The sequence below is a fragment of the Syngnathoides biaculeatus genome, chromosome 13, assembly GCF_019802595.1.
Source record: "Syngnathoides biaculeatus isolate LvHL_M chromosome 13, ASM1980259v1, whole genome shotgun sequence".
Classification (NCBI taxonomy): domain Eukaryota; kingdom Metazoa; phylum Chordata; class Actinopteri; order Syngnathiformes; family Syngnathidae; genus Syngnathoides; species Syngnathoides biaculeatus.
In genome coordinates, this window is record NC_084652.1 from 19,211,831 (window position 1) to 19,225,358 (window position 13,528).

The 13,528-nt window shown below is 40.7% G+C and overlaps 1 protein-coding gene across 3 annotated transcripts in view; it reads right to left on the minus strand.

Moving 5' to 3' along the window:
* acin1a (apoptotic chromatin condensation inducer 1a) overlaps positions 1 to 13,521 on the minus strand; it is a 35,709-nt gene extending 22,188 nt beyond the window's left edge. For 2 of the 3 annotated variants that reach the window (XM_061838340.1, XM_061838339.1), the window contains exons 1-5: positions 13,156 to 13,521; positions 3,947 to 4,009; positions 3,697 to 3,808; positions 3,552 to 3,610; positions 73 to 3,417 (exon numbers count right to left, since the gene is read on the minus strand). In XM_061838340.1, coding sequence (XP_061694324.1) covers positions 73 to 3,417; positions 3,552 to 3,610; positions 3,697 to 3,808; positions 3,947 to 4,009; positions 13,156 to 13,377 — 3,801 coding nt within the window. In that variant the 5' untranslated portion in view covers positions 13,378 to 13,521. Of the gene's footprint in view, positions 1 to 72; positions 3,418 to 3,551; positions 3,611 to 3,696; positions 3,809 to 3,946; positions 4,010 to 13,155 lie in introns of those variants that run through there. The other variant, XM_061838341.1, reaches the window with a different exon arrangement.
* Between the last annotated feature and the right edge of the window lie 7 nt (positions 13,522 to 13,528).

Below are 13,528 nucleotides of genomic sequence, written 5' to 3' on the forward strand. Positions count from 1 at the left end.
TGCTGAACTTACGGTATCATGATGCAAACTGGTTGTTTAAATGACAAAAAAGTAGAAATTTAGATAGCCTACCCTTTTATTTCTTGAAGTTGATATATTCTCAAGGGAAGAGGAAGATGAGGAAGAAGACCGGGATGACGAGGACCCAGTGTCGGATTCAGAGGAAGAGGAGTCAGAGGATGAATGTTTTCTTGTTTTTTTCTCTTCCCTCTTTCCATCTCTTGCCTGCCACTGTACATCATTTACAGGGTTTGAAGGAAGTCTCTCGTTACCTACATCTTTCAATTTCTTGGTGGTTTCCTTGGCAACCTTGGCAGGCTCATCATGGATCACTGAATCGCCTTTCACATTGTGTTTTAATACTTGATTTGTGAAACTTTCTTTAGAATTTGTTTTTTTATTAAAAGCAGACGCTTCCTCAGAATGGCTGCCCACCTGATCCAGTGTTTTGGCACCAACTTCCTGTCTTACATGGCCTTCCTGTTTAGCAATTGTTTTACCTTCCTCCTGTTCTCCAAAACTGGTTGAGGAAGAGAAAAGTGACACCTGGGGCTGGTGTGTATCCGAGAAGGTATGAGGCCAATTGATGTCCATGGATGTGGTAGACTGAGCCCGATTTGGGCGGTCAATCAAGAACCGGAATTTCTTCAATGATGACTGCGGAGATGACAGTGATGACCTTGATTCTGTTGCTTGGGTTTCATTTTGTGGCATTGGGGCCTTGGCATATTCCTGGACTCCTGTCTCCGTTTTTATATCTGGTCCTGTGGAAAGGGGAGGAGTGGAAGGGGTAAGACCAAGCTCACTACCTAATTTAGCTGGTAGGAGTTTAGTGTCTAACGCCTTAGCTGTTTTCTTTTGTAAAATTTCCTGTTCACTACCCCTTTCCATTGCTATTTTCTCCTCAATCCTCTTGTTTTCAAGAGCTGCAACTAACATCTCCCTATTTTGTCCCTTCCTGTCAAGTTCTAGCTTTTCTTCCTCCTCAGCTCTAACACTCTCCAACCTTTGTTGGACTTGCTGTGCGTGTGTGGTTTCCAGGTGCTCTTTTTCCAGTCGTTCTTCCACTATACATGCTCTCTCTAGATGGTCTTTCTCCGTGCGTTCTTGTTCTAAACATGCTTTCTCAACGTGCTCTTTCTCCAGCCGTTCTTGCTCTTGACGTGCTCTCTCAAGACACTCTTTCTCAAAGCATTCTCTCTCTACACGTGCTCGCTCAAGACACTCTTTCTCCAGGCGTTCTTGCACTACACGCTCTCTCTCAAGACGCTCTTGTTCCAGACGTTCTTGCTCTAGGGCTCTCTGTTTTTCAATACCCTCAAGTTCTATGGCCTTCTCCTGCTCTAAGACTTTTTGTTTTTCTAGTCGCTCTTGCTCTAAGGCTTTTTCTTTTTCTAGTAGTTCTTGCTCTAAGGCTTTTTCTTTTTCCAGACGCTCAAGCTCTAGGGCTTTTTCTTTTTCCAGACGCTCAAGCTCCAAGGCTCTCTCCCTCTCTAGTCGCTCAAGCTCTAAGGCTCTCTCCCTCTCTAGTCGCTCAAGCTCTAAGACACTTTCCCTCTCTAGTCGTTCTAGTTCCAAAGCTTTCTCTCGTTCCTGCTGTTCTCTCTTCAAGGCTTCCTCTCTCTCCTGTTGCTCTCTCTCCACGGCTTCTTCCCTCTCTCGTTGCTCTCTCTCTAATGCTTCTTCCCGCTCATGCCGTTCTTTTTCCAACGCATTTTCCCGCTCTTGCCGTTCTTTCAAGGCTGCTTCCCTTGCTAGACGCTCTTGTTCTAAGGATTTCTCTCTCTCTATCCGCTCGCGCTCTAATTTTTCCTTTTCCAAACGTTCCTGTTCCAATGCCTTTCCCCTTTCAATCCTTTCATTTTCTTTTCTCTCTGCCTCTAAAGCTTTTTCCCTTTCGACTCGCTGTTGCTCTATTTTTACTCTCGCTAACCTCTCTTGCTCTATTTTTTCTCTTGCTAACCTCTCTTGCTTTTCCCTCTCTAGCCTCTCTTGCTCTAATTTTTCCCTTTCCAACCGTTCCTCTTCCAATACCTTTTCTCTTTCAATCTGTTCTTTTTCTTTTCTTTCTTCCTCCAAAGCTTTTTCTCTTTCTAACCTCTCTTTTTCAATAGCCTTTTCCCATTCCTCTCGTTCCCGTTCCAAAGCCTGGAGTCTTTCTAACTCTATTTCTCTCTCTTTCTTTTCCCTCTCTTCTCTTTCTTGCTGGAGATGTTCTTGCTCTAGGAGCCTTTGCCTTTCAAGTTCCCTTTGCCTCTCCAGCTCTAGAGCTCTCTCTTTTACCAAGGTTTGTTCATGCTCTTCCTGCTCCTTGGCCAAAGCTTGTTCCCTCTCCAACCTCCCTCTTTCTAAAGCAAGTTTATTTTCAAACTGAAAAGGTTCTTGTTGCTCTCTTTCTAAGGCCTGCTGAGGCTCACATCTCTCAATTTCCTTTTGTTCTCGCTCAAGAGTTTTTATCCGCTCTTCCTCCAACGCTCGTTCTTGATCAAGGCTTCTTACCCTTTCTTGTCTTTGCAGCTCAAGGGTCTTTTCTGACTGTAGTTCAGATTCTCTTTCTTCCATTGTCAAAGTCTTAAGCACACTCACAGGAACATGACTATGAGCTGAATGTGTTCCACTGACTTCCTGGTTGATGCCTGGCTTCATAGAAACAGGCACATGGCCTGCAGCTGATGAGAGACCCTTAGGATGATCTGTGTCGCAAAATGATGAGGCTATTGGGGAACGGCTGTCTTTCCTACCACCTTCCCCATTGTCACCATGCCAACCGGCCCGAGAGAAGGCACCCTCTGATTCCATTTTACGGGCCAGTAGCGTTAATGGGCCAGGTTTACGCTCCACAAATCCACTCCTTTGTGGCTCTGGGCTGCTACTGCGGCTATCACTGCTGGAGGAACCAGAGGTGGAGGTACTGGGCGAGTGCCCTGCTGGAGCTACATCTGGACTCGGGGGGCTCTGTTTCGGGGTGTCAGGCAAAGGGAACGATAACTCTGGAGGTGGGGAGGGAGGAGGCGTTGGTTGGCGGAGTTGAGGAGACAAAAGGGGAGGGATGTGGTGCTGTTGCTGGGGTTGACGAGATGCTCCACACCTCTCCCGAGTTGAGGGTCCTCTGGCTGTCTGTCTTTGAGTTCTCCTGCGAATATTACTGCCCCAGTCATCATCATCATCACCATCCTCCTCACCGTCCTCACTATCATCATCGTCACTGTCAACTGGGCAGGCACTGGCTGCAGCACTCTTCTCCGGTTGATGCTCACTGCCAGGGACATGCATTGTAACTGATACAGAAGTAGGAGGAGCGGACATGTGAGCTTCCTGGTTGCTATTAACTTCTCCCTCGTGTACTGCAGCAAACAGGATCCCTCCATCAGAGGGGCCAGGTGGCTTGTGCTGGTCAGCAGAGGATGGGGTCACATCCTGAAAAACAAATAATTGTATCATTATTTGACCAGCAGTAACTTTTTTTAAAATTGTATTTTAGAAAATATTTACCACTAAAAAGTTTTATAAGGCATTCAACAGAACAACAGTACGGTGGGAAAAGGTCTGACCTGGGCTTGCGGAGGACATGCAATGGTGTTATTAATGCTGTCCGTGTGGTCCTCTTGCTCTGTTTCCAAAAGTAAAAAAGCAAAGTATAACAAAACTGGCATCACCATGACCATATTTTCACAGGAAAACTGTCACTCCACTTACCATTAGTGTCATGTGCTTCCCGTGCCTCTTTCTCCTGACGTTGGCGCAGGAGCTCTTGCTGTTTGGCCAGATATTGCTTAATGAAGCTATTCTGGCTCATTTCCTCACCAATCTAAATCCAGAAAAGCTAATGAAAACAGGCTGCAAGTCCTTGGGCAATCATATACAGTTTTTAAGACAATGACAACATTTACACTCGTTAGTAAGTACTTCTGGATGAATCTAAATAGCTTTGTAACACTTGAGACACCTGAGAGTTTGGTTGCAGTCCAACATGAGGAGTGGTCTTCTGCAGATTCTCCAGCATAAGAGCCTGTTTTTAAGAAGACAGTGTATTCTTAAACGCATTGCAGAGTAAAGAGCAATAAAGACGTATATAAGCAGAAAGAAAGACTTCCGAAAAGGAAACATACTTAAACTATGGTAGTTTTTGACTAGCATCAGATGATATACTAGATATACAAAATGCAGTTTTTAAATGACAATTCAACTTATTAAGGCACCAAAAAAAATCCATCTGATCATCTTTGAAAAAGTAAATTACTCCGCCCACTCGTTAAATCCCAAATTTGAAATCACTTAAATAGAATCAGCCAGAGAATGTGAAGTAGGCTACAAGATCTCAAGCACCAAGGCATTATTTCAAAATCCAAAGTAGTTTGAGAAAAATTTGAAAAACAGTGATTGAAATCCAGTCGTCTAGAAAAGGTTACAAAGCCATTTCCAAGGTTTTGGGGCTCCAATGCACCACAATCAGAGGCATTACCCATAAATGGAGAAAACTGGGAACAGTGGAAAACCTTCCCAGGAGTGGATGAACAACTAGAATTAATCCAAGAGTGCGACAATGACTCATCCAGTACGTTAGGAAAAAAACTTGAGAAACATCTAAAGACTAGCAGGCCTCTCTGCCTCAGTTAAGGTCAGTGTTCCAGACGATACCATAAGAAAGACACTGGGCAAAAATGGCATCCATCTTGATGATCCCCAAGACATATGGATAAACATTCTGAGGTCTGAAAGGTCAAAATTGAACTTTTTGGAAGGTATGCGGCCCGTGACATCTGGCGTAAAATGGCATTTGATAAACCAACAGTGAAGCCTGGTGGTAGCAGTGTGATGGTCTGGGGTTGCTTTTCAACTTCAGGACATACAACTTGCTGTGATTGATAGAATAATTAATTCTGCCGTGTATCAGAAAATCAAGAAAGAGAAGGTCCAGCCATCAGTTTGTGCTCTCAATCTTAAGCACTCTTGAATCATGCAGCAGGACAACGATCCGAAACACACCAGCAAGTCCACCTTTGAATGGGTAAAAAAAAATAATAATAATAATAATTAACGTTTTGGAGCGGCCAAGCCAAAGTGCAGATTTAAATTTGATTGAGATACTGTAGTGTGACCTTAAACTGTCAGTTCATACTAGAAACCCCTCCAATATAGCGGAGTTGAAACATTTCTCCAAAGAAGAGTGGGACAAAATTTCTCTAGAGAGATGTGGAAGACTCATCACCAATTATCATAAATGCCTGATTTCAGTTATTGCTGCCAAGGGAGGACAACCCGTTATTAGGTTCAGTGGGCAATTAATTTTTTAGAGTGTCTGAACGGTTTGTATTTTTTTTGCCCCACAGTAAATTGAATTGTCAATTGTGAACTGCATTTTGTATTTCATTGGGTTGTCTTTGATTAACATTAAAACTGGTTTGATAATTTATAACCTGTGTGACATACACACACAAAAAAAAACCAGGAAGGCAGCAAATACGTTTTCGCGGCACTATCTATGGAGTTTTACGTGTATTATGCATACAGTTGAAACAGAATTACAAATACTAATTTAAAACACTTTTTTTTCAATCTCAACTCAGACAACAGATGTCTCAATAACTTTTTGCAACAGAGTCTGAGTCTTTGATTTTAAGTATCTACTGACACCATCCTGATCCAATACTTACAACTATATTGTCAAAAGCATTCGCTCACCTGCTTTGACTCAGATATGAATTTAAGTGACATTCGATTCTTAATCCATAGGGTTTAATATTCTATTGGTCATCCCTCTGCAATTATTACATCTCAAAGTATTTTGGAAAGGCTTTCCACAAGTTTTCAGTGTGAATTTATGATAATCTGACCATTTTTCCAGAATCCCATTTGTCAGGTTACACACTGATCTTAGACAAAAAGTATGCAATACAAGTTTAAACATTGAACTGATAGAGTTCAATGTACAGCTTCAAACTGCAACAGTTACACGTCAGCAATACCATAATGCTTTGCATATGCAAAAACAGCGGCCACAAACAAAAAACTCTTTATAACTTAAGTGAACAGTTTATAAATACGATAGACTGTATTTCAGAAAGTTTGAAGAGAGGTCGATTGATTACCAGCACACCCGCGAACAAACTGAAGATGAGAATAAACAGAAGATGAATGGACAAATCAATGAATAAATGAATGAATGAAGAGATACCATTTAAAAAAAATTAAGTTCACTAGGCTTATAGTTATATTTGTTTGATGATCCTACAAATTAAAGGGAACCCTTGAAGACAAATACAGTACCGTATTTTCCAGACGACAAGTTGCTTCGGAGTCTAAGTAACACAAGCCATAAAATGCACAATGAAGAAGGGGTGGGGTGGGGGTGGGGAAATCAAGTCATACCAGACTATATTTTGGAGAAAAATTCATTTTATAAAATCAGAGACAGAGAACATTTCATCTATAAAGGAAAGAAGAAGTAATAATACAACAGAGAACAGGCATCTTTTAACATATATGTGGATAGATGGCATATTAATGTAACATTAACATTTAAGATAACTATTGCTTAAACAGCATAGGTTACTGAGAGATGAAAGTGGACTTTTGTGAAAATTCCTGAAAATACAAATGTGAGTACTTAGGGGGTCCGGGGTCATGCCCCCCTTGGGAAATTTTTGAAAAAAAACAGATGGCTGTGGTGCATTCTGGCGATATCTGTGAACAAAATTCAGACAAAAATTGAAAGTAAAATTTCCAAGTCCTGACCAAAAAAAAAAAAAAATTGGGCAGAAGTTCCCCAAGGGCCAAGCCCAGATTTTTTTGCCCCCCATCCCCCTATCACTGGATAGCACAAAATCATATTTGTCATTAAAATATGCCATCTTATCTCAAGACAAATGAATTAAGTGAACTATTCAGTAAAAAGACATCTAAAATTGTCCTTTTGCCCACATTATACACGTTATAGTATAGATATAGAATATACACGAAAATATATCCTAGAATTTCTATACCGTACAGCAAAACATGTTAAAGAAGTTGATCTGTAGTAATTACTATTAACGTTTAAGTCTCAAACTTCTTACGTCGCGTTGTACTAATACACTCGACCGCATTGCTCACTATCTTAGATATAGATCTAGTCATACTAATAGTATAATCAGTTCCCTTTAATATATACACACATAGGCACACAGTCACTCACATTTGAAAAATGTACAGGTGTGGTCAGTCATGCTGGCAGATAAAGTTGCGGGTGTGATTAGGGATGGCCTTAAAATAACTTACTAGATTAATATAGCATAACTGTAAATAAAAAATAAAATAAGCAAATATATAACTAAAATAGAAAACTAAAATTTCAAACTCAGAAATAAATGATCATTTCCAATTTCAACTGATATTAGTAGAACATGATATAGAACGGTATTTAAAATTTTTTATCAATAAAAATTCTTGATCTGAGAAACTTTATCCGAAGAAAAGTTAAATGGACTGGCCTGTCAAGGAATAAACATGAACGGTCTATCCCAGCAATGTTTTGAAAATGGTCAAAGTTTAGTTCAACATAATCGTGGCAACAAGCTAGCGATACGTTGTAAAACATTCCTGTCGGCAATCGTGATGCATTGTTGTGGAGGGGGGCAAGCACCACGAGACTGCCGTAAATAGGATGCCGGCTTGCAAGAACGCGCCTTTATGTGCATGCGCTCGAGGTATTGGCCACACCTGAATCAAGCGACGAGGTGGATGATAGCCTGTTTTTTTTTTTTTTTTTTTTAAAAACGCAGTCACTGCCTCGCAATAAACGCAATGAGCACTCCTAGTGTAACTGAATTTCCTTAAACATGGCTCATGAAGTTGATGACTTTTGACGTAAATGCGCTCGCATTACGTGAAGCAGTTCTGAACTATTCAATACGGTTAACTTGCATTTCCTGTTTCCGGATGAATACCGGTTGGAGCAGGCTTGTTTGGTTAACAACGTTTATGAAATAAACACGTAAATTAATGTCAAGCCCACACAAAATAAGCAATGTCTTTCAGCCCGCGATTACCTTTTTAAATTCTCTTTATTGCAGTTACAGTATCCTCAGCTTTCTGTCAGTCCCTTACAAGTTTCTCATTCACTCCAAATTTTCTATCTGCTGCCCAATTACTGTTTTCAGATGTATATTTCACTACATATAGCTTGAAATCTTGAAATTTTTATTTTCTTTTGGGGGGTATTTGTGCTCCATCTTTCTCAGTTGTCTTTAAAAATTGATATTTAGCCTAAATGGTATATTTTCAGTGATACGTGAGTGATAGAAGAAGCGGATACTGTCAGACAACCCTAAAGGGCCCTTTTGCGGCTGTCAGTGTGGAAAAACATACAAGTTGCTCGAGTACAAGATGCAGACCAGCTTAACAACTAATAATAAAAAAAAGTGCATTGTTAGAGTCCGAAAAATACAGTGCCTCTGATGTCTACTTTTAAAATACATTTATTCAGTCGTTTTTCATACCACTCATCCTCACTAGGGTCACGAGCGAGCTGGAGCATATTCCAGCTGACTCTCGGCGAGTGGTGAGGTTCATTCTGAACTGGTCACCAGCCAATTGCAGGGCACATAAATAAACAACCATTCACACTCACATTTACTGCTATGGGCAATTAACAGTCTTTGGATTATGGATGTGGGAGGAAATTGGAGTACCAGGGGAATAAAACATGCAGACAAAGGACAATATCCAAACTCCACACAGGTAAGGCTGAATTTGAACCTAGCCCTTAGAACTCTGAGGCAGCTGTGCTAATAATGTATGCTGTGGTTCTCCAAAAGTGGTGTGCCATAATACATACCACATTTGAAGAAGAAATACCACTGCACTTCACCCGAAAAATACCATACCAACAGTGAAGTTTCAAGGTGGGACGATAATAGTGTGGGGCTGATTTTCGGCAAATGTAACCGGTAAACTTTGCGTGATTATGACTAATGATTTGCCCCATCAGGACCTGGGCATCTTGCTGTGATGGATGAAACCGTGAATTCTGCTATTTAACAGAAATTCCAGTAGGAGAATGTTTAGCGATCAATTTGTGACCTCAAGCTGAAGCCCACTTGGATCTGCAGCAGGATAATGGTCCAAAACACAACTTCTGCTTCTGCAGTAGAAAAACAATTAAAAACAAACTACCAAGTCAACATCTGAAAATGTTCTGGAGTGGTCTGGTCAAAGTCCAGACTTGAATCTGATTGAAATCCAGTAGCACGACCTTAAAAAGATAACCATCCAAGTTATGCTTGATTTCAGTGTTGGTCAGGATGACCTAACTACTCGTCAACTACTAGTTTTAGAGGGCCACTACTTTATCCCCCTCACAAGGCCAGATAATCGAGTTTAATTTATTTTACTTAATAAATGAAATCATTTAAAAACAGACTTTTATGTTCAGTTGGGTCATTTTTGTCTGATATATACAGTATGCCCTTGCTCATTCCTGGTTCACCATTCGCAATCCAGCATATTCGCTTATTTTGCTCTCAAACAAAATCATCTGCAATTTACTGCAAGGTGATGTCTCAAGTTATAAATGGTCTGAAATATCCACGTTTGGGCAGACTGTGCTAGACAAATACTATAATACATGAAAGCTCTTGTTTTTGTTCATCTAAATATAAACACAAGTAGTGCACCAGTATTGCCATTTACAGTATGCCCTTGCCCATTCACGGTTCACTGTTCCCCTCCCTGCATATTTGCAAATTTTGTTCTCAAAGTTATTGTTATTTTTTTACCCACAATGTACCTTATTTTCACTTAAGTCTTAAATTTTGTCCGAAATCGATGGAGCACCTTATAATATGCACCTTGTCTGCACACCAAGTTCCAAAATCTGTAAATGTTGTTGTGTGACTAGTCCGATGAAGTACAACCTAACACATGCACATCACATTGTTTTCTAGCGTGTTTAGTTTAAGCGTGCATGAAGGCTACCATATGATGGCGCTCACAAAGCAGTGAGGAACAATTGCAATTTTACGTGTGAGCAGAAGAAGCTCACATTCCACACACCCTGACGGTGTAGGCAAGTCATTACTCAAGATGGTTTTCACACACACGGTGTCAATATCGAAACTAAAATTTTAATGCCACACAACACAGAATAGCATAATTACCAAATAATACAACAAATAAAACAATGAAATAATTGACAAAAAACATGCACGTTAAACACAATTTACATACTTAATGTTCCAAAGCATGCTGGGAGCGCCTCTATTCAGTTTACCCTCACTTGGGTTGCTGGCACCATGGAGCAATTTTTCAAATGTAAAATTGAAATTGTTCTTCACTACCGCATGAGCCTCACCCTAATGGTAGCATTCATGCTTACAGATAGCATACACGCAACTAGTGTATCTATGTAACCAGTGTGTTTGGTTGAAGTTAAGTGAAATAGTCATTCTAAAAACATTGAGATTTTGGAAGTTGGTGCATCAGGCGTGTGGTGTTATAATGCCCCCCCACCACCACCCAGTCCATTTTGGAGAACATTTAAGTGCGCTCAATGGTTGCAAAAATAACATATACATCGGCATTTTAAAACTATGTCAACTATTCACAGATTTTTGGGATTCGTGACGGGAGAAGGAATGTAACCCCCACAAATAATGAGGGGACTGAATGTCTCAAAAAATCCTGCAGTATCTTGGTCAATCACTGGCAACACTCCACAACATTTATTACAATATCACCGAATACAGTCTTTTACAATTACTGCCTTTTATCTTGGCGGCACAGTGCAGCACTGGTTGCCTCGCAGATCTAAGGTCCCTGGTTCAAATCCCAGCCACGCCTGTGTGGAGTTTGCATGTTCTCCCCCGTGCCTGCGTGAGCTTTCTCGACATGCATTGATTGGAGACTCTAAATTGCCCTAGGTGTGATTGTGACTGTTGTTCATCTCAATGTACCCAGCAGTTGGCTGGCAACCAGTTCAGACTGTACCTCACCTGCTGCCAGACGATTGCTGGGATATGCTCTGGCACAAGACCCTTGTGAGGATAAGCAGGTCATAAAATGGATGGATGGATTTGCTTAATTTTGTCAAAAATAACAAAACAGGAAGGGAGGCAGAGACAGAAAACGAGTCACTAGTCACCGTGACGATACAATTCCCATGCTGACAACAACAATAATGGATTGAGGCAACGTGCCGCCCGCAAAAAAAAAATGTGGTGCTGTCACCAAGTGCTCAGGAGATTTTAGCTGTCCATTTAAGTACAACTTGGAGTACAATGTTCACTTAATACCATACGGCTCGCAAGCAGGCTACATAATTATACTGCTACTGCTGCTATAATGCTGGCACAAACGTTTGCATGTACACATGCCGCCGTTCTGTCGAATCATTCTCTCACGCTTCAGAAAGCATTAGTTTGAGTGTGAATACATTTTACTTGCTTAAAGCAAACTAGAATGAAATTATCAAACCAGCAAATTTAGCATAAAAAATTATTAATTGCCTTACAGTGACATAGTTAACCAATACTTGTACTATTTGTGGATGCTATTTATTACCACAAAACCAACAATTAAACATTCTAAACCTTTCAAAGGCATTTTATCTTGACATGGATTGACGGTACAGTACTTTAGTATACTATAATAACATAACAGTGAATAAAAAGTCACTCCTACTGTCAGTACAACCCACAATATATACTGCAAAAGATTATTTCGTGATTTCAAAAGACATTTGACATCTGACCCATATGTTATTGGGTTTTTAAATAAATACACACATTTGGTGCGGCATAGTAGATTAGCTCATCTGCCTCAAAGTTCTCCCAGGTTCAAATCCAGCCTCCCCTGTGTGGAGTTTGCATGCTCTCCCTGTGACTGTGTAAATTTTTCCCCCAGATACTTCGCTTTCCTCCCACATTCCCAACACATGAAAGGTAGGTTAATTGAAGACTATATTCTGGATCTGAGAGCAAATGGTTGTTATTCTGTATGGGCCCTCTGAACGACGACGAGTTCAGGGTGGTACCCGCCTCTTGCCCAAAGTAAACTGGGCTAAGCTCCAGCACGCCTCCACCAGAGTGAGGATAAGCGGCTAAGAAAATGGATGGATGGATTGAATATTTCACATCTTCCTGATAATGTTTAACATGCCTTAATTAACTGACTCCGGCAAGTGCAATTGTACTATAGATTTAGTTGTATGGTTAGTTTGATACACAGCACAGGTTACCTTACTTATGACATATATTGTAAACGCTTTGAGGAAGTGAAAGACAGTTTGTTAACATTCGGATCAAAAATTATGATCTGAGGATTTAGTTTCAAATGCACAGCAAATTAAAGTCGGCCACCACCAACAGATTCTGCAATTAATTAAAAAAAATACATTTAAAGTGTGTCACACTTTGCTTTTAATGACTCATCTAATTTTATTAATTTATTACTAAGAACATTTACAAGAAATGTAAAAGCAAAGAGTACCAGCAGTTGCGTTTTATCGGTAATTCTGATGTGAGCTTTATTGCTAACCCGCCTTATGAAAAAAAAAATATTGTCTCGAAAGATATGCTTTCAGTGATGACCAGTAGAAAAGTAAACAAACCAGCTCGTCCATGACCTACGGCAGCTCAAAGGCCTAAAATACATTTTAGGGATTTCACAGTGCTAAGCAATCAGTACACAGCGACAGGTAGCAAATCAAAAAGATGAGTTGTAATAATAGACTGAATTTGCATGCGAAATGGTGCAAGTATACTAAAACAACAAATTTGTAAACTTGATTAAACTCTCGGGGGTTTTAGTCAGACATTGTAAACAGCAGAAACCCACAGTGGCTCCAGCTAAACTCACGGCGTTAGCCAAAATCGCTAACGAGCTAACAGGGAAACATTACCCTCAACACACATTTCGAGATGAACTCTCAAGTTAACTTCAACTGTTTCTCACTCTGAAGCCTTTGTCCACCAAAACCAAAGGTACTTTGGACAAAATGCACTTACACGTTATATGCAAAACGCAATCAAGTGAAAACGATTAAACGCCAAACTCCAGCTACTATGCTGTACAACGGTAACGATACTCGGATGTCGGCCCTCGATCAAGCATCAGGCCGTCTCATCGTTATCCTCAACTCGCTGCAATGATGGCCGCGCAACTCCTGGTGGAACTCACCCCTTTGAGTCTTTTGACGAGGGCATTCTTTTGTCCGCTTTTCGATAGTCCCCTTTCCTCAAGAGCAGCTTTTAAGTCTGCGACGCGAAGAGACTGGAGCGGTCTCCCGTCCAGGGTTACGTCTTCGAGGTCCGCCATTTTCCGTTCCTCTGGCCCGTTTCCAGCGAGAACGTCGAGCAACGCCCTCCTACGGCCGACGTAAATGCCGTCAACTTCCTCCATCTGGTAGCGAAAATCAATTGGTCCAATTTAATTTTCTTCACTACGTTATTTTTTTAAAAAATCTACAGTCATAGTTTTTTTTGCACTCGCTTAGTAATGTATTTTTACACCAAGCAAATAACGGTCTTTGCGTAATTGTTGCGCAGTTCTG